The 22,045-nt window shown below is 41.5% G+C and overlaps 2 protein-coding genes across 3 annotated transcripts in view; both read left to right on the forward strand.

Annotated features, from left to right (window-relative positions):
* LOC123615445 (alpha-1B adrenergic receptor) overlaps window positions 1-22,045 on the forward strand; it is a 389,400-nt gene that overhangs the window by 81,768 nt on the left and 285,587 nt on the right. The window lies entirely within an intron of this gene.
* LOC123615444 (dolichyl-diphosphooligosaccharide--protein glycosyltransferase subunit 4-like) lies at window positions 21,506-21,619 on the forward strand. The gene has a single exon (XM_045513105.1). It carries the CDS (start codon window positions 21,506-21,508, stop codon window positions 21,617-21,619), a length of 114 nt encoding a protein of 37 aa, XP_045369061.1.

The following is a 22,045-nucleotide window of genomic DNA, read 5'->3' on the forward strand; positions in this document are numbered from 1 at the left end:
TGTGCTAACGATGGACAGCACAGGGGATAAAATTGGGTAAAATAAACTCTTTAATTCCTAATCTCTTTTTCTTCACTGCTACAACTTTCTTGTGTTTTTGTTTTAAACAGGAAGCAGGAGGAGCAGTCAAGGCTAGTAGTTATGAAAAATCCCTATAAATTAGACTTCTTTGAGTTAGACTTGAATCCACTCCCCATTAAGAATAGTGTAAGAAGGACTTAAGCTCTTAGACTCAGTTTCTTCATTTGTAAAAAGAGGATATTGATAGTGCTTATTTTGGGATTATGAAGAGTCAGTGAAATAATCTTGTGAGGTTTAGCCCTGTGCCTCACAGACAACAAACAGTCAATAAATGATAGAAATTATTATAGGGAGAATTTTGTTAGTGCAATTTTTCTTAGGAAAGCAACTGTTCATTATAGAAAGACAGGCTGTGTCATGGCATTTGCTTTGACCTTTTTACAATTGGAAAATAAAAACTCAGGACCCAAATCATGATTAATTTATATGCTGTGTTTATGAACAGCTAAGTTTTCTCTACTTTGGTTCTCTGAGAGGAATAAGGGTCAATGACACAGAAAACTTGAACTCACCACAAAATGAACACTTCCGGAACTTTCATTTGGTTGAGATCAAAATAGACTGAGCTCTCTGGTAATGAACTGTGGGCGAGTTTCCAGGCAAACATGGAGTGTGCTTGGATCCCTCCACACATACCGTGCTAGAGTGACAGCAAGTGTGCTGTGGAGCCGCCGGGGTGAGAGGTTTCTCCAGTGAATTTGCCAGGAAGATAAGAAGAACATTCCAACAGCTAATGTGTTGCCCAAATGGCAGGTCATCTCATTCTCAGGTCTACTTTTTTTCTGACTGCAGGGAACACCAGGGTGGACAGCCTTGGGTTTATGGAAAATGTGGTTGCCAAGGAAAGTTGTTTTTCTTCAGAAACTGCAAGTTGATAATGGTTCAGATTTACAAGAAGGATTTATTATGACATATTTGATTATAAAAAATTACCTTTAAAGATCCTGCTGTGTGTGTGTGTGTGCGCGCGCGTGTTTGCGTGTGTGTGTGTGTGTGTGTGTGTGCATGTATATTACGGGTACCTCTTGTTTGAAATGAGCAAGCAATTGTAACTTATGAATTATATGAAACAGCCATCTGAAGTATGTCTCAAATTCTTTCCCTGGAGAAATACAGTATTTTCCCCATCACCCAGGCATTCTTTTTCTGAGACCATTTATTTTGTCCCAGCCACTTCAAAATGCATTGAACTCAGAAGTGAAGCTAGGGAAATTTACAAATTTATTTTCTGAAATACAGAGCTTGGGACTTGCTCCCATTAAAAAATATATATTTATATATATTTATATTTATACACACACACACACACACTCTCAAGTTCACTCAGAAAAGAAACAATTTAATGTGTAGTCCTAGAGCAAAGATCAATATGACTCACATGAAAAATTAACAAGGAGTCACAGTGAAAATCCACTTTATTTTTCTAAAAGAAAATATAAGACGGTTCACTTCTACAAGAAGAAAACAACAGGATATATATACTATTATTCAATAAATAAGAAAAATACATATGGTAAGCACATCTCATGGAAAAGAAGTAGGGGAGAGAGTAAAGAGTAAAAGGAAAAGAGAGGGGAAGAAAGAGGCATGGGGAGGAGAGAAAGTAAAAACTGAGACAGACACAGGCGACAGAAATGCATGAACGTAATACCAGATGTCTTCAGAGGGTAGCTTTACTCTTTACTACTTTTTTAAGGCAGTTGTTACATTTTCTAACTCTGGGTCCAAATTAGGACATTTGGTTTGGGGCTCAGGCTCTGTGGTCTGGCGAAGTTTAGTAAATGGTCAAGCCCAGTCAAATAGTCTGGTGTTTCTCCTGCCCTGCAGTGGAAGCTGATGGAGATGGATGGTGTTCTCTAGAACTGAGTAATTGAGTAGGGCTGAGAGTAGTCTGAACCCCTCTTTACAGAGAGGCTAATGAGTGGTAGGTGAGATTAAATTTTCTTTTTATATAACCATATTGTTTTATTGGTTATAATAAGCAGAGATTTCTTTTAAAGAAAACAAGCATAAAATAAAAACATCACACACACACACACACACACACACACACACACACACACACACACACACACACACACACACACAGAAAGGCAATCAATCAGAGAAGAAGAACCCATGAAAGGGAGAATGGAGAAATAAATGTCTGGGGTTAGAGGCAGGAGGCAATCCAGAAAGTGTGCTATCCCAGATGCCAAGGGAACAGTTTACCTACATCACCTGGACTTAGTTTTTTCCAGTAGTTCTACTAAGATATAATTTATATACAGTAAAATACACACACCTTGCATATACAGCTCCATGTCTTTTTATCAGGTATATACCCATGTAACCACCACCAAGATCAAGATATAGGATATTATCATCTCCCCAGAAAATTTCATGCCCTTTTCTAGTTAATATACAGTCCCCTGCACTACCCAAAGCAGTCGACAGTATTCTCACTTCTGTCTGTGAAGACCAGTTTCCTGTGTTCTTGAGCTTCAAGTAAGTGGATTCAAATAGTATCTACTCCTTTGTATTTCACTTCTTTGGCTCCTACCTTAAAAAAAATCATTCATTTGGTTGCAGGTATCAATAGTTCACTCCTTTTGCTGAATAGCAGTCCACTGTAAGAATATGCAACATTACTTATCTCTTCTCCTGTTAAGGGAAGTTTGGGGCATTGATGAATAAATGACTATGAACATTTTTCACATGTATTTTTATATCTACTCGTTTCTCTTGGGTACATGGGAAACTGCCAAGTCATAGAGGGGGTGTCTGTTTAACCCTATTAGAAACTGACAGTTTTCCAAAGTGCTGTTGCTTATTTATGCTCCCATCAGCAATTTACAGGCATTCCTGTTGCTCCTCGTCTTTACCAGCATTTGGTACCACTAGTCTTTTTAGGTTTAGTCGTTCCGGTGCCAGTATCTCAGTGGTTTCCATGTGCATTTCCTTGATGTCTAATATCACTGATCACCCTTTCATATGCTTATTGGCCACTCAGGTATTTTCTTTTTTCCTATTTAAAAAATCTGTGGGTTTATTTTTAAGTTGTTCATTTGTTGGAATGTTTAATATATTTACATTTAACGTGATTACCAGTAATTTACTATCTTGCTATTTGTTCATCCACTTTTCCCACCTTCTCTCATATTGGTCAAGTATTTTCTACGTTTCTATTTCACCTTCTCTAGTGGCTTTTACCTACACATCATGGTGTTATTTTTAGTACTTACTCATCTAGAGATGGTAATATTTACCCTTTAATTTATCACAGTCCACTTAAATTCTTACTATATAATCTATAAACAATGTTAGAACCTTACAAAAACATCATTCCACTTAACCATCTTCTGCCTTTTGTCATATATTTTACTTAAAATATATTATACATCTGAGGCTATATTGTTAAATATGCTTTAAACAAATAGTCTTATAAAGAGAAGATTTTAAGTCTTCCTTTGTATTTATTCACATATTTATCCTTTTAAGTGCTTTTTATTTCTCCCTGCAGCTGAGGACTTCAAACTGGATTGCTCCTCTTTCAGCCTGAAGCATTTTTGTAGTGCAGGTCTGCTGGTCATAAATTCTCTCAGTTTTGGATTGCCTGAGAATGGTTGAATTCTGCCTTCATTTTTGAAGGATATCTTCACTGAGTAGATTTTAGATTGACAGTTTTCTTTTTCTTGAATAACATTTAAAGTGTTATTCGATTGTTTTCAATGAGAAATCAGTTGTAATTGGCATTGACATTCCCATAAATGTAATGATTCTTTTCCTCTGACTGATTTTAAGATTTCCTCCTTATCTCAGACTTTTAGCAGTTTGACTATAATGTACCTAGGTGTGGTTTTTCTTTGCATTTGTTCTGTTCTATGTCTGTTACACTTTTTAAAGATGTGTGGGTTGAAGGATTTCATCTGTTTTGGAAATTTGGGGGGTGATCATCAATTCAAATATTTTTTCTTCTCTGTCCTCTCTCTTCTCCACTCCTGAGACTCCAATTACACTTGTGTTATTTGAATTGATACTGTTCTACAAGTCTTTGATATAGTTACGTTGTTCACTTCATTTTTCTCTCTGTGCTTCGGTTAGGTAATCTCTACTGAGTCACCTGCAGTTCACCAATCCTTTGTTCTGCTCTGTCCAGCCTGCTGTTAAGCTCATCCAACAATTTCTTTCTTCTAAGAAAATAGTTTATTTTAGTTATAGAATTTCCATTTGGTTCTTTTGTCGAGTTTCACTTATTTGATGACATTCTCAGCCCCTAACCCCTTTGAATCCTTCTTTTCCTCCAAATTCTTTAACGTATTTGGGATAATTATAAGCCCTTCTCTGAAAATTTCATCATGTGGCTCTTCTGTGGGCCTGAGTCTATTGATATGTTTTTGTATCTTTTAACTGTGGGTCACCTTTTCCTGCTTTTTCGCATCATAGTTGTTTTTTTTTTTTTTTTTCCTTTTTTTTAAATCATAGGTCAGACATAGTAAGTAAAAGACCAAGAGAGACTCAAGTAGATTGTCATTTCCTCCAGAAATGTTTGGCCCTTTTGTCTCACATGCAGCTATTATTAGTGGCTGAGCTGTCAGTCTAATTAGCAGTGGAGCTGAATTGGGGCTGGATGCCAGCAGAGTGAGTTTTAGTTCACCTCTGGTATTAAATGTCTTGAGGGAGATCAGCACCCTTCCTCTGACACTCCAGCAGGGTTTTGGGATGTAAGTACCACAAGGCTGTGAGATCTCTCTCTGCTTTCCACACCTTATTGTCGGCTTTCTGATTATTCCACCTATTGAATGAAATGCCCATGGGGGAAAACTGGTGGATGGGGAGGGCTAACTGAGTTTGGGGCTCTTCCAGATTCCAGTCTGCCGTGCCAGCCTATGCACAGCCTTGAAAAGCCTGGCTGATTTCTCCTCGTTCCCACAAAGTTGCTCTGCCTCCAGCAGGCCCGCTTCCATGCCAGCCACAGCAACTCCCCCAGAGATTGAAATGGTCTCCTGTCTGTGCTTATCTAAAAAAAGATCTTCTCCCTGTCTGGATTTCAGTTTATTTAGATTTTTTTTTTTTCATTTACAGACTTCACAGGCTTTAAAGAGAAGCAAGATTTTTTTGACTTTGTTTTCTTTTTGTTTCTTTTTTTTTGTTTTTTGGGGTTTTTTTGTTTTGTTTTGTTTTGTTTTGTTTTTTAAGTTTTTAAGTTTACCTAGGCTTTTTTTTGTCGATGCTTTTAATGGAGTGATGGCCTTTTATGAACCCCAGTAACCCTAACTGATAGTAAAACTCTTGAATTTGATTCTGTTGAGTTGAACAGTAGATTCCATTACCTGTTTTAGTTTAAAGATAAGATAATCAAGATAGGTAAATAACAAGTTCCTTCTGTAGAGCACAGGGAACTGTATTCAATATCTTGTAGTATCCTATACTGAAAAAAATACGAAAACGAATATATGTATATTTATGTATGACTGGGACATTGTGCTGTACACCAGAAATTGACACAACATTATAAACTGACCATACTTCAATAAAAAATAAATACAATTTAAAAAATAGAAAAAAAGTTAAAATAAGGTGATTAATAATTTATGAAATTATAATCCACTTGCAGATGATTTTTCCCAACTGTAGTGCCCAAAGTAAGCTAACTTTTAAGACTGTACTTTCCTGCCCCCTTGTGAAGTTGACATAGAGATGATATAAAAGGCATAATTTATAGAAGGGAAGTGAAGGATAATTAATATTCCTAAGTATGTATGTCCCTGAGAGTCTTGCTTCACCCTTTATATATATATATATTTATCAGTTTAATTTTTTTAATGCAAAAATGTTTATTGGGCATTTACAGTGGGGTGGGGGAAGCAGTAGAACTGGCGGTTGCGTGGGAACCATGGGGTCAAGATCCCAGACAGGGGACATGGAGAGAGATGAGGAATAGGTCTTTCTGAGGGGGGAGGGGAGCCGCTGAGTTGTGTTGGACTTGGGAACAAATTTACTTGTTCCTGATTTAGTGTGTACCAGGAGCCAGGAAATGAGGCATCTGGACCCCTCAGGGAAGCTCCAACGCTGATGCTTGGTTCTTCGTTCAAAAATAGGACCCCATAGGCGCCACCAGGGTGGGAATCTCAAACACAGGGCAATCTCACAAATGTGGAATGGTTAGTGACCCTGAATTTCTCACTGCATCACGGACATTTCAGTTACTTTCTCTATTCTGTTTCCTGGGAAAGATTTTGTTTGCCATGGAAATAATGACGCCGCATGGCAGTGCCCTAAGGTGAAGGGCCGGCTTCGATGCTTTTAATGCCGCTTGGGCACCACTGATGAAATTGTGGGTAAGCTGCATTATTCTCTGTGGGAAATGGTACGTTCTGAATGATGTTCTCCCAAAGTTACAGGGTTGCCTGCTGAAAAGAAAAAGAGCAGCTTCTTCCTGTTCTTGTCACTTAGCCCTCATTCCCACTCTGTGCGGCTTCACTGACCATACGTTTCTCTCATCTTCCTTCTCCTCTCACTTCCCAACCCCTCCCTTCTTTTGTTTCCTTATCTCTTCTTTCTTTTCCTTCCTTCCCTACAAATCGTAAGTCCTGTTGGTTCACTGATACTCCTTTATTACTAAGTTGGGGTGATCAGTGTTACCATTATCTTGTTATGTTGTCACAGAGTGAACTTAAGGTTTTCAAAGCCCTTTCAGATATCATGATAATAATCATCATGATCATAGCTAATCCTTGTACAGTGGTTACTTTTGTTGGTTGCTGTTGTAAGTGCTTATTAACAAGTATTAACTCCTTAAAGCCTAATAAAACCTTTTGAAACAGGAATTTTTATCCTTACTTTACAGATAAGGAAACTAAGACTCAGAGAAGTAATTTGCTCATTCAGTTTACAAGTGGTGGAAGTGGGATTTTCACCCAGGCAGTCTAGCTCCAGGGTACATGCATTTAAGCACTGTCCTAAGTCATCTCTCATTGAAACTATCTTAAAATTCTTATCCTAAACCCATGGAATTTTTTAGGGAAGATGTTACTCTTCTCATTTTAGAAGTGAAGAAACTGAAGCCAGAACTGGCCAGACACTCTGAAATGATGGACTTGCACTAATTTTTTGAGGATAGGTCTTCAGCCTTGGGGGTGGGAGGGTAGTGTGTGTGTGTCTGTGTGACCTTAGGGCATTAGTTGTTCAGGAAAGGTCCCTCCTTTATATCTTTATTCCAGGCCAAAGGTATCAGTTGGGATACTTAGCACTGAAAATAACAGAAAACCTAGCTAACAGCAAGTAAAACCATAGGTAGATTTATTTTTTACTGAAAAGAGATTGGAGTCCTAGGGATGGTGTGTAACTTAACAAGATCATCAGAACCCAGGCCTTTCCATTCTGCCATCCTCTTCCTTTTAGTTTTTTACCCTCATACTGGAGGCCTCATGATTATAAGGGGGCTACAAGCATCGCATTTTCTTCTTACCCCATGCAAAGACAGAAACAAAGACAGCCAAGATGCTGAGAAATTGCCTTGTGTGTGTCTGTGTCCTATTAGAGAGGAAAGGATTTCTCAGCGTACCTCCGCTTCAGTTTTATAGACCGGTACTCTATCACGTGTCCTCCCCTGGCCACAAGGAGAGGCTGGAGGGTATCTGGCAGAGAGAGGCTGAGTTTGTCATGGCTGAATTAGCAGACACAGTCATGATTCATCTCCCACGGCTGTGCACTCGGCAACCCAAACAAATCAGGGTTCAGTAAGTGCTAGATTGTGCGTGGTAATTTACTTTAAAATACTTCAGTGTAAGTGCCGTGATGTGTATGTGTGCAAGTTAATACTGATCAACACTCTAGGAGTGAGTGGTTAATTAGTATATGAAGAGTCCTTATCTGAATGATTGCCTTTGGGTTCGTTCATTAGCATAAGGAATGTTAGAAATAGCTTTTTTATTGGTGAAGCGAGTTGTGTTAAAGTTCGGTTAGGAGTAGGGTAGCAAGACCCACAACCTGTGTGTGAATAAGGTGGAAGAAATGAGCATGTTCAGCTGTCGATCCCAGAGGTGGGAGTTCTGGAGCCCCTCGGCCTGCATTCTCCTGGGGATGAGCCCACCACCTGGTCTGGCAACGAGGCCTCTGATTATGCTTTAAGGGCATCTGTTTCTGAAGGAGTTGCTCCTGCAAGGGGCTTGCCACGTAACCTGAGGGCAGAGGAGGGAGGAGTCTCTCCTTAGACACAGAGTGGTTGGTTGCCTGCGTGCTGATAAGCATCTCTGTGTTTGGTGCATTTCACCTGAGACTTGCTTTTGCTTGAAGAAACCCCCTTGGAACAAGGTTGCAGGAATAGGGCTCTTTCACTTCCTCCTGTATCTAACCACCAGAGGTTACTGAAATGCAACAGAGGTTGCTGTTGTGTTTAGGAGTAACTGCTCTCTCCACCACTGGCAGGTGAAAGGGACATGAACACTGGGGACCAGATGTAGAATCCATGGTAAGAGTGCTAACATGGGGCTATCTAAGGAAGAATCTTGCCTCAAAAGAGCAAATTACCTCCTTCTCTTCCATCCACGTCCTCCCATCCCTTTCCACACTGGGGAGAACCGAAGCCAAGCAGTCTGAGGAAAGGAGGCAGGAGGCTGGCCTGTGGCTGGCCCTACCTGAAGGGAAGGAGATGGAGAAGCCGTATGTCTCACTTACAGTCCACTTTTGATTATCATGAGGGAGTCGATATCAGAAGCACCCAAAGGAGACCACGTGTGCTAGTTAATCTGGTGGAAGGACTTGTATTTACCGAGGGTGATCCCCAAAGTCACAGGCCTGCTGGAGTGTCCGTCTGGTCACTGCACATACTTAAGAGGATAGAGGGAGACTCCTCAGATGGCATAAAGGATGTCCTCTCCTATTCCTTTCCCAGGTCTTTCGCCTCCTTTGCTCTTCACTCCAGCCTTCTCTTTATTGTTTATCTTGATTTCTAGATCAGGTATCTATTGCTGTATAACAAATTTCTTCAAAGTTAGTGACTTAATAAAATCACACACTTATTATCTGATCATTTCTGTGGGTCAGGAGTCTAGGCCTGGCTTCAGTGGGTGCCTGCCTCTCACGAGGCTTAAACTGAGATGTCGGCTGGGACTGTGATCTCGTCTCAAGGCTCCACTAGAGAAAGACTGGCTTTAAAGCTCATGCAGCTGTTGGCAGAATTCAGTTCCTTGAGGACTGTTGGACTAAGTAAAGGCCACAGTTTCTTGCTGACCGATAGATGAAAGCTGCCCTCAGGTCCTAGCTGGTTGCTTGAAGAAGACTGTCCTCAATTCTTTGCTGCATGAGCCTTCTGATCACAGCCACTTGCTTCACCAAAGCCTGCAGGACAGTCTTTTTTGGGGAGAATGGTGTTACAAGCTTTAGTAATGTGATTGCACGCTTGACATTCCATTACCTTTACCACAGTTCCTATTGGTTGGAAGCAGGTCGCTGGAGGGATTATACAGGGCGTGAATACCAGAAGGCACAAATAGTTCGGAGGACATTTGAGGGGGCGGATGTGGAAAGTTGCTGAAACAGCTTGAAGGTGGAATGTCTGTTAGACAAATATACTCTCCTATTGTCCAAACAGCTCATGCAGTACACCCTGGTGAGTTACTGTGGTAGAAGGTGTCTGCCTCCTTTCTCAGTTTAACCCACAGCTTCTGCCATGGCGGTTTGGAGTGTGCCAAGGCTCAGAAGAGGCTGGGTATGGGCTCCAGTCAAGGTGAGGGCTGAGGGGGTAAGAGAAGTCATCCCAACACAAAGACTTGCATGAAGCAGCTGCTAAATGCCAGCTTGTGCGAAGCACTTTAAATGCATTCTTTAAAATGGTCATCACAACCTTATGAGGGACGCACTCTTATTAGTCCCATTTTACAGATGAAAAAAATGGAGGCTTAGAAGGTCTAAGCAACTTGCTCGGGCTAAGTAATGAGCCAAGACTAGAAATGAGGTTATTCTGCCTTCCAAGCCTGCTCTTACCACAGCCTTAAAGAAACTGTAGGCACCAAGTAAGTGGAGGCAGCCTGCAAAGAGTACTTTATTTGGAATCAGGATGTCTGGTTCAAGTGCAGCTCAATCTGTTATAATCTGTGATTTGGGGTTCCTTACTTGACCTCTTTGGGTCTCTCTTTTTTTTCAGTCTGTAAAAAGGGAATCATAAATAATTTCATTATCTATATGCAAAACAATGAACCTTGACCTTTACCTCACAACATGCACAAAAATTAGCTTAAAATGGATTAAAGTCCTAAATGTAAGAAATAAAATTATAAAACCTAAGTTAGGTGAAGATGTTTTAGATGTGCTATCAAAAGCAAAATCTACAAAAGAAAGAAATTGACAACTAGGCTTCATAAAAATTAAGAACTTTTGCTTTTAGAAAAAGACCATTAAAGGAGACAAAAAGAAAAGTCACAATCTGGGGAAAATATTTGTAAAATATGTATCTGATTAAGGACTTGTATCCGGACAGTAAAATAAATTCTCATAGCTTAGTAATAAGACCAACAACCCAATGAAAAATGGCAAAATATTTGAATGGACACATTATCAAAAAAGATATTGAAATAGCACATAAGTGTATGGGAAGATGATTAGACATCATTGGACATTAGGGAAACACAATTAAAGCCACAGTGAGATATCACCACAGTTCACTATGCCATATATTAATTATATCTTTGAAAATTTACCAAGACCCTTTTAAGTGAGGCTGTTATTATTCCCATTTTACAGATAAGGATACTGACTTGTGTTAAGTGGAGACGCAGGGTCACATAGCTAAGATGCAGGGCTGCAGGCTTAAAATGCAGCAGTCTGGTTCCACTGTTGACATGCTGCTGGGACATTGTTATCCCACTCCAGTGTCGGCTCCAAGAGAGCAAGGACCTGGTCTGTCTTGAGCACTGCTGGAGCTCCAGCTCCTCGCGCATAGCAGGCACTCTGTGTTGCACATGGAATGAAAGCCAGACAGTGCACAGTGGGGCTCAGTCAGCACTTTTTCCTGCCATCACAGGACCTTTGTGCATGGGCAAGTCATACCCACTGTGGTTTGGGATGCCCTTTCATGATACCTTTTATCTGCTCTCAGAAAACCCTACAGCTAGTCTTGGGAGGGTCCTCTCCACCTTCCTCTTTTCCCTTCCTCTCCTTCTTTTCTCCTTCATTCCTCTTCTCTTTCTTTTTTCCATTTCTCCAATGGGTAATTTGACTTTACCTCACTTTGTCCATTGGGAGAGGACATGTGGTGATGCTGACGTCCAGGCCTACCTAGCTTTAGGACTTTCCGGGAGAGCACCATCAGAGCATAAGTGCACAGACCCCTAAGGCTGCCTTGCCTGACCCAAGGCCCTGTTCCACCTGCTGCAAGACTTTGTGGAACTTAACTGCCCTGAACCACGAGGAAGGCTAACTGGCCCATCCCTCCTGACCCAAGGAAGGTGTGTCAGCTTGAAGTCCATCCAATGAAGGGCACAAAATGCTTCTTTCTAAGAGTGGGCATAGGAAGGTCTACGAATAGCTCCTGTGGAGGAGGGAGGCAGGAAGACCCAGGTCAGACAGGACTGGGCACCATGGAACTAGCTGGGACCCACCTTCCTCGGCTGAGGACAGGAGAGACAGGAGACAAAGTTTGCCTCCTCTCCTGCTAAGAAAGGAGGATGAGGGTTAAGCTGGATTTGCTTTCAACTCTTGAATCAACATTGAGGCTGCCTTGTCTGCCAGGCCACATGGTTTGCAGAGAGGCAGCCTCAGACTGGTTTTAGCAGATGGAGGGAGCTATGCTGAAAATGACAGAGTCTAGCAACTGGGAGACAAGGAGACTGGTAGGTGAGAACCTGGGAGGAGGCTGACTGGGAGCAGAGGAAAAGCTAAGAGAGAGGCAGGAGACAAAGCAAAAGGAAATATTTTCTGAAAAGTCTAGTAGAGAAAGGGGAAAAGTATTTGTCTTAGGAGTCCTGAGTAAGGATGCTCACATGGCTACACAATAATTTCCAAGCTTTTTAAATTTTGCTACATTTGTGGGCTTCCTATATTTTGTTAAAGTTTGTCTTTATACTGACTCTGGAAAAGCTTAAATACATTTATTTGAAAAGAAAAATGTCATCACAGCCACAGTGTGAAAAGTTTTTTTAATAATTAGATGGTGATCTTAATCATAAGTAAAAAGAAGACAATTTGGTGATGTTAAATTCTAACTGGATGCTATTGCCTCTTGAAGACTCTGGGCTTGGACATCCTCTTCCTAAAAAAAAAAAAAAAGGAATTAAGAGTGTTACAGACATAACAGCATCATACTGTGACCTCTTTAATATGATCAGAAAATTTGAGAAAGGAATGATTTATCTCCCTGTGTGAATCAGTGGTGTTTAATGCAGCAGTGATTCACGTTTCACTGGAACATTTCAGAAAACCATGAAGGAGGGGGCAGAGCCAATAGGGCCCCAGGGATTAGGGGATGAGGCTTCCAGTTCTGCCTCTGCCACTATCACCTTGGACACATTCCTTTATTGTGGGTCTCAGTTTTCCCATCTATTGGGAGGAATAGAGTTGAACCTCCCAAGACATAGTGCATTGGTTTCATCTTCTGGAGTTACATATTGAGAACAGCTCTGAAGGTGTATCTAAGCTTAGTGTGGGGAAGAATGCTGTAATAGATTAGTGATGTCTGCACAGGGACAGAGCTAGAAATGGTGAGATGCGTGCTGGCCATCTGCTATTCCTAGATTAGAAAATCTCCAGGGCTCCCCCTCCCCAATCCTGACAGCCTGTGGTTCCGTGATTTACATAATCACCCAAGAACGCATTTGGCTTGCTTATTTGCTTGTAATTGATGGCAAAATATGAAACAAGACGATTTTTGTAAATGATGGACAAACAATTCAGTTCAGTCCAGCATTCACTGAGCACCTCATTTGTGACAGGCCCTGAAATAAGTTTTCGTCCCTATCCTGGAGGAGCTCATAGTCCTGGGTGGTAGATTTCATATAGGTTTCAACGTGAGGCAGGAAGTACTACATTAGAGGTACACGGGGAGTGTTGGTGCAGCTCAGGGCACTTGATCAAAAGTTTCCTAGAATTGTACACTGACCTGAGGGGTGATGAAGTCCACACTCTGGCAGTTCTCAGGGACTCACTGAAACTGACAGCTGTAGGTTGAATTGTGTCTCTCAAAAAAGATGTGTTGAAATCCTGACTCCTGGTACCTATGAATGTGACCTTACTGGGAAATAGGGTCTTTGTAGATTGTTATGAGTTGAATTGTTACACAACCCACCAAAAAAGATTATGTTGGAGTCCAAACCCCCAGTACCTCAGAACATAACCCTATTTGAAGATAAGGTTTTATAGAGATAACTCAGTTAAAATGACATCACTGGGGTGGGCCCTAATCCAGTGACTGATGTCCATATAAAAATCTGGACACAGAGACAGACATGCATAGAGGGAAGATGATGTGAGGAAACACAGTGAGAAGATGGCCATCTAGAAGCCAAAGGGAGACCTGGAATAGATCCTTCTCTCATGGCCGTCAAAAGGAACCAACCCTACCAACAGCTTGCTTTTGGACTTCTAGTCTCCAGAACTGGAGGACAGTGCAATTTTCTTGTTCAGGCCACACGGTTTGTGATACTTTGTTATGCAGCCTTCGCTAACTGATACACAGATATAACTAAGTCAAGATGAGGTCATACTGGATTACGGTGAGCCCTCATCCATGACTGGTGTATTTATAAGAAGAGGAAACTTGAGAGACACAGGGAGACACCACACACACACAGGGAAGAACATCTTGTGACAAGGGATGGAGAGATCACAGTGATGCACCTACAAACCAAGGAATGCCAGTGATCGCTAGCAACCACTGAATCCAGGAGACAGGCACAGAACCAGTTGTCCTTCAGAGCCCTCTAGAAGGAACCAACCTTGGCCAACATCTTGACTTCAGACGTCAAGCCTCCAGAACTGTAAGAGAATACAATTTAAGCCACCTACTTCATTGTGATTTGTTACAGAGGTTTTAGGATCTGACACACTGACCCTTTGCCTTGCCCTCTCCTTCCACTCCATCCCACCTCTTGTTCCTCCTCCTTTGGGAAATCTACTCACAAAATAGATTGTTCAGGCTACCAAGATGAACACCATGTTTAGTAGATGAAAATGTGAGGAGATGGTACCTTTAAAATGTTGACGTATGGTTTTCCCTGGTGTTTTCTATAACCACCACTTCTTCCCCCTGTGCCACCCTTCATATTTGGACAGCTGAGTGCCAGTTCTTATTGCTTTGGATGCGTGTATGACTGGGTCTTGGTTTTGAGTTTGCAAAATGTAGCAGAGAGACCTTGTGATGGGAGGAAAAGAACAGAGCAATGATCTGTGTGGTTAAGTAACAAGAGACAGATGAGAACAGGGCCCTCTCTGTGGCCGCCAACTGGGTGTGGCACTAGGACCAGCCCTCCTCAGCCCTCCTCTGGCCTGTGCAAGACCCCTGATGCTCAGACACAATCCGGAGGAGACCACGGGAGGTGAGAGAGGCAGGCTTGACTGATACTGCTTCCATCACCAGCAGAATGAGATGTATATTAGGGAGCAGGGTGAGAAGAAGGACCCAGAATACAAATGAAGTTCAGTCTAGAAAACCCAAAGTGACTTTTTTTCCTACAGTCCAACATTGACCAATGAGATACATACCTACCACAAGATCGTGGCTCTCTTCTTTCCCCAGATGGGAAGTAAGCTCAGACATGATTTCCATACTTGAGCTTTTATTTATTATTTTTTTGATAAATTTGTTGAAGTATAATATACATCCAAATCAAAAGTATACAGCTTAATTAATAATCACAAAGTAAACTCCTGTGTAACCAGCACCCACATTACAGAACATTACTAGCACTGCAGAAGCCTTCACATACCCGTTTCCAATCACACTAACCCCCCGCAGAGGGTAACCACCCTCCTGACTTCAAACAATTGTTTAGACTATTTTTAGACTTTATATAAATGGAATCAATCCAAAGGTACTCTTCTGTGTCTGACTTCTTTTTTCTGAAATATTTTTATTGAAGTATAGTCAGTTTACAATGTTGTGCCAATTTCTGGTGTATAGCACAATACTTCAGTCATATAGGAACAAACATATATTCATTTTCATATTCTTTTTAACCATCAGTTTCTACAAGAGACTGAATATAGTTCCCTGTGCTATACAGTATGAACTTGTTGTTTATTTATTTTATATATATTAGTTAGTATCTGCAAATCTCAAATTCCCAATTTATCCCTTCCCACTCCCTTCCCCTCTGGTAACCATAAATTTGTTTTCTATGTTTGTGAGTCTGTTTCTGTTTTATAAATAAGTTTGTTTGTCTTTTTTTTCCCACATGTAAATGATAACATACAGTATTTTTCTTTCTCTTTCTGGCTTACTTCACTTAGAATGACAATCTCTAGGTCCATCCATGTTGCTGCAAATGGCATTATTTTATTCTTTTTTATGGCGGAGTAGTATTCCATTGTGTAAATATACCACAACTTCTTTATCCAGGCATCTGTGTGCCTGACTTCTTTTGCTGAACACGTTTGTGAGGTTCATCCATCGTGCCACATGTAGCTGTAGCTGGTTTCATCCTATGACTGTAAGGTATTTCATTGTGTGACTATCCCAGGATCTATGTATGCATTCTTCTCTAGGCAGACATTTGGGCTGTCTTCAGTTTTAAGCTATTGCATGTGATGCTGCTATGAACACTCATGTACCTATCTTTTGGTACACATAGGTAGACATTTCTGTTGGGGACAATCTGAGGAGAGGAATTGCTGGGTCCTAGAGTATGTGTATGGTTCCATTTTCATAGACACTGCCAAACAGTTTTCCAGGCTGGTTGTAGTAATTATACTCCCACTAGAAGTGTTCAAGAGTGCCAGTCTCTCCACATCCTTCCCAACACATCTACTGATTCTTTTTCATTTGAGTTGTTCTAGTTTATGTTAGGATTTTAGTTGCCTGGTTTCTGGGGTGAACACAGTAGTGAGGTACTCATTTCAAGTTTCTGCATGGCATTTTCCTGGTCACTTCCTGTTGTAGGTGGCTGTGTCCTCTCCTCTGCTCCCTTTGCTAGGGAATTTGGGGACATAAGGACAACTCTGTTTTCACCGTTACAGAATATTGGAACTGAAGAGGTGCCTTTTAAGACCACCTATCTCACTTCCTCATTATACAGATGAGAAACTAACTGTTCAGGGGGAGATAGGTTTTCCAGAATCTTCAGCTGGCCAGTGCCTGAGGCAGAACTAGGACTCAAGCCCCCTGATCATGAATCCACTGATTTTTCTGCCTCGCTGTGCTGTTTCTTCATTATAATTTCCAAGTTTCGCTACCAAACCTGACAGTTGAGGGTACTCTTTGGAGAGAGTTAAAAAATACATACCAGCCAGTGTTTGGACTGCGAGCCCATCTCTTTGGGTGGTGAGGACAACCAGGGTGAGGATTTCTAGATGGAATGGATGAGCCACATTCCTCAACCTTGTCGCCTACCCAGGGATTGAGATGAGATTGCATTTCAAAGCTTCTGGAAGCCTCCCTAATCCTCATTTCTCATCAGCCGTGGCATCTGCCCTCAGACTCTGTGTCCTAATTCCCAGACAGGGCCATGACATCAATCAGGATGCAGTGTGGTGACTGTGCTTTCGACCCTCTCTGTCTCCCTACGTTGTTTGTCTTTTTATGTCAATAAACTGATCTAGTAATTTCTACTCACATAAGGAGAGCACTGACATGTATTAAGTGCATGCTGTGTAACAGGCATCACACCACTTAATGCTCACAACAGCCCTGTGAGGCCAGCTCTATTTTATCCCTATTTTACAAATGGAGCATGGGAATTTTATGGAAGTCACCTTGTCCAAAGACCCACTGTGAAATGGTTGAGCCAGGACCTGGACTGAAGGATTCAAGGCCACATACTCAACTGTGACTCTAGAGTCCCCATTACTGTGAACCATTACCGTGGGACTGAGTAGGGAGAAAATGCTGCTCAGGGCGTAGCTTTCTTTAAGAAAACCATATAAAGGAAAATCTGAAGCTGTAAAGCAGATGTATTCCTTTGCAGAAGAAATGCAGTGTTGTTAAAAATCCAGCGCTCCACCGGGAGCACTTAAACTGTTTGTTTTCACAGAATTTACTACTTGACTTAGGGGTTTGGCAGAGTCGGAGAAACTCAACTGGAGTGTTAGGGAGCTTCTAGCCTCCAGTGATCACTGGGAAATTAAGATAAAGCATCTCTTCATCAGAAGCGGGGCAAGGCGACACTGTGTAATCACAGATTTTGGAGCTGCTTCACAGTCAGAAAATAGCTATGGGTGTAAAAGGTAGTGGGGAGAGAATTGCATTACACAGGATGAATTCAAGAGGGCTTCTTCACGACAACGGAGGTATGCCTGCCATTCTTTTCCGTGAATAGAGTGGAGCCTATGGCAGAAATAAGGTGAGAGGTTCTACAGGGAGGATTCAAATATAGATCTTGCTCCTGCTGCTGGAATACAGAAATGGATCACTTACATTAGAAAGAAGGATGTTTAGGAGACAGAGTCAAAAACATAGAAATTTATGTGGAATTTTGGCTGAGGGTGGAGGTCAGTGTTGAAATTTTTGATTTTAAACATTTGAGGTCATCTTCCCACAGCACCCCTCGTGTCGCTGCCCCCACTTCTCTGCCTACAACCTGCCAGTGGTCTCCCACTGCAGTTAGATAAAACTCAAACTCCATCCCATAGCCTACAAATCTGTGCCTGATCTGGCTCCTCTCTGCCTTCCCAGCCCTTCTCTTTCCACCCTCCTCTCTGTTCCTCCAGCCACACTGGTCTGGCTTTTGTCCTTTGAACATGCTGCATTCATGCCTGACTCAGGTCCTTTGCATTCACTAGCTCCTCTATCTGAAATTCCCTTTCTTACCTTTTGCATCACTGGCTCCTTCTCATCTTTCCAGTCTCAGCTCCTACTCACCACCTTAGAGAGCCTCGTATTTGTCAGGTGGATCCTACTTCCTTCAAAGCGCTTACCATAATCTCTAATTACCTATTTACTTGTTTATTACCCGTCCTCACCCACTAGATTTCAAGCTCCAGGGGTGAGAAGAACTTGGGCTTTGTTAAAACTTGGTGTCGTTAGCACCTAGAACAGTGCTGGGGATTGCTGGACATGGGGCATGTGCTTGCTGAATGAATGAATAAACTGCCAGTAGAACCAGATGTCTTACTAACTATGCGAAGAATTTTCAGACTCCTCATTGCTACTAATAAACACCAGTTTTAAAACAGAATAGAATCCGCCTTTTTTTGAAAACCAGCCTAAGTCTTCTGTAATGGCTAAGAGTACCGTATGTTTCCGAAATAAACCCAGCAAAAACAAAGATCTGAAATGCAGACACTGAAATTGACTTCTTGAATGACAGTGTGAGGGGCTCCGTGAACCCACTCTCCAGTGAAACTGGTGAAAATTATCAAAAAAAAAATTTTTTTTAATCTCTGGAAATGGTCCTGAGAGTTTATAGCAAATGAAGAAACATCTGTTCAAGGAAATTTATGAAACGTTTGTAAGAAAAGTGAGAATCTATGGGATTGAAAAAAAAAAAAATGGTCCCTCTGTATTCCCATTCCAAGCTCAGTGAGACTTCACCCCAGACTGATGCAGCCAAAAGCACAGGACTCTTCTACCCTCAGCTTCCAGTTGGAGGGGTTTCTTCCCAGCAGGAGCAGGACCCAACATTTCTCGTCCTGTTGCCAGTGACCTGCTGCTGAGGCTAAGTCCCAGCCGAGTGTGCTCTGGAGGTGGAGGCTCCTCCTTCTGCCCATTCCCCATTCATGGAATGAAGTCTAGCTTGGTCGTGGTGTGGTGAGAACACTGGCACCCTGGTTGCCCTTGCCCTGGTTCATAAATCGGGGGTTTCATGCTAAGAGAAGCAGACTGAGAAGACCTCGGACTACTGCATCCCTCCACTGTAAAGTGGGGGTTCCTCTGAAAGAAGCCCGCCATTGTCTTCACTCTCAGCTTCAGAGCCCAGGTTCCAAGATTCTGTGTGGGGGAGAAACAAGCCATAAAGCAGACAGCACCTAGTCCCTTCTGAGAGGAATCAACTTTGTTTGCAACAAAGCTGCAGTTCAAGACAATGAGTACCCTCAAAAACAGTGGAGGTAGTGGTTAAAAGCAACTGGGAGGAGATCCCTAGATTCAAAGAAGATACAGACTAAACTTCAGGCTGATTACCTCGTGGAAGAGATCTAGGAAAGGAGACAGCTGGGAGGAGCCCTCCTGCAGTCAGAACAAACATCAAAAACTGACCTCAGGAACTGTTCCTTCAAGGGCACCCAAACCTGACTGGATTAGTCTTCAAAGCAATTTATTCTCAGGAACATTCTTGAAAAGAACAGAGCATTTAGCCAGCAATCATTAGAGCCTAACAGCTGGGTGTGGTCAGAGAAAGAGATGAAGAGCACTCTGACAAACCACTGTCATCTAGGGTAACTGTGGGTGTACCCCAACCTGTGCCTCCCTGAGTTGCAGCATCAGAGTCTTCACACTATGAGGGAACGGAGGTGCAGGAGGGTGGACTTCGCTAAAACAATCCAGGCAATCACTAAGTAAATAAAGAAGCAAATAACAATAATAACACCAGGGGGTAAGGAAGTATCCAGAATTACTACAATAAATTATCTAAAATGTCCAGTTTCCAAGAAAAAACTATGAGATGTGCAAAGGAACAAGGGACTATAATCCATTCTCTGGAAGAGAAAGCAGGCAACAGAAACTACCCAGAAAAGTGACCAAATGTTGGATTTAATTGAAAAAGACTTCAAAGTAGCCATTATAGATGTGTTCAAAGAACCAAAGGAAACCATCATTAAAGAAGTAAAGGAAGAAATGATGGCGATGTTGCACCAAGTACAGAATATCAATAAAGAGTTAGAAATTATAAGAAAGAGTTAATGGAAATTCTGGAGCTGAAAAGTATAATACCTGAAATGAAAAATTCACTAGAGGAACCAACAGTAGATTTGAATTGGCTGAAGTAATAATTAGAAAACTTGAATATAAATCAATAAAGATTATGCAACCCCAATAATAGGGGGGAAAAAAAGAATGGGAAAAAAAAGAACAGAATCTCAGAGGAATGTGGACCACCACTACATGAACCTATATATAAATAATGGAAATAGAATGAAAGGAGAGAGAAAGAAGTAGAAAAAAATTTTTTGAAGAATAAAGGCTGAAAACTTTCCAAATTTATTGAAAAACACTAACCTACCCATCCAGGAATGTCAGTGAACTCTAACAGGATAAACACAAAGACAGCCACAAGCAGACACATCATAGTGAAAATGCTAATGGTCAAAGGCAAGGAGAAAGTGTTGAAAGCAGCAAAAGCAAAATGACTCATTACTTACAAGGGAACCACAGTAAGATGAACAGCTGACTTCTCAGAAACAAAAGAAGTCAGAATGTATCGGGATAACATTTAGAATGCTTAAAGAAAAAAACTGTCAAACAAGAATCCTAGACTCAACAAAACTCTCTCTCATAAAGTTGAAGGCAAAATACCATCCCAGATAAACAAAATGGAGAGAAATTTGTAGCTAGCGGATCCACATTATAAGAAATATTAGAGGAGGTTCTTCAGGCTGAGAGCAAGTGACCCCAAGTGGTAATTTAAAAATGCACACAAAAGAACAAAGAGCACCAAAAAGGTAATGATATAATTATAAGAGACAGTATAAATGCATATTTTCTCCTTCCTTCTGTTAACTGATGCGTATTCAGCAGGAAGATCCAGATACCAATCCCAACTAAGATTTCCACTGTGAAGGATGACAAAGAAAGACATTAACAATGCCAGTCACCAGTAGTTGGAGCCCACAAATCTTCTACAGGTTTGCAGTCACCAAGGAAGACTCAACAGAGGTTCTGGTTGAAACAACACTTTACCCACAGAAGGGTGAAAAGACACAGCAAGATCAGCATCTCTGGTAAGCCCTGATCGCCCATGGCCTGTGGGCCTCTCTCAGTAGTCAATATAGATTGGTGGGCTGTATGCATCCCTCTCATACTGCAGGTAAAGATCTGTTCTCCCCCCTGGGGGGAAGACATACTAGTGGGGCTGACCAGTTTCTATATGATGCACTCATTTAAGCAATACACGGATGTTCACTGTATAATCAGAATAGGAGAAGGATTTCTCCTAATAAGGAGGAAGGATCTGAGGCAACCCTTGGCACCTGGCCACCATCTAAGGAAATGCTCTAGGCTCAGGGCACTGATTGGATTATCCCAGGGAAGGGCAACACATCAAGCAATGGCTGCTTCCCCAACAATATAAAAAGCAATTGTATCTCCAACCTCGAGCTAATGTGCAGACAGCTTCGGAGCCACGCCCAGCTGATCAGCATGATTACAGATGTGCAGCTTACCATCTTTGCCAATATGCTAGACATGTTGCTCTTCCTGCTCGTTGTTCTCCGTCACTTCATGGCCATCAACAGATCCAAGACACAGGAATAAAAGTGGTGCTTTCTTTGCCCCAGGATTCCAGGCCACAGTCTGAGACAAGATAGAGGCTCTGGGGGATCTACACACTTCACTTCATCCCTTCTGCCCATCACAACATACAAAGCAAATACATCTGAATTTTTCCAAACAACTTTTTTTTTCTTCAAAGTCTTCTTTAACCTCATGGAACAAGAAGCTGCCACTGACTAGGACCTGTTATAGGGGCTGCTTTCTTTTCTACTCTGTCTTCTCAAAGTAAAAATGTAAACTTTTGTGGTTAACCTCTCCTCCACAAAAGACAGTTGTACAACCTACTGTGTATCTAGTGTATTGCTGGTTAATAATATACAGAAATGTTTCACTTTCAATAATGAATAGAACAGTTATGCAGAAGATCAAGAAGGAAATAGAAGACTTGAAAAACACAGTGAGCCATCT

The sequence above is a fragment of the Camelus bactrianus genome, chromosome 3 (assembly GCF_048773025.1).
Source record: "Camelus bactrianus isolate YW-2024 breed Bactrian camel chromosome 3, ASM4877302v1, whole genome shotgun sequence".
NCBI classification, from domain to species: domain Eukaryota; kingdom Metazoa; phylum Chordata; class Mammalia; order Artiodactyla; family Camelidae; genus Camelus; species Camelus bactrianus.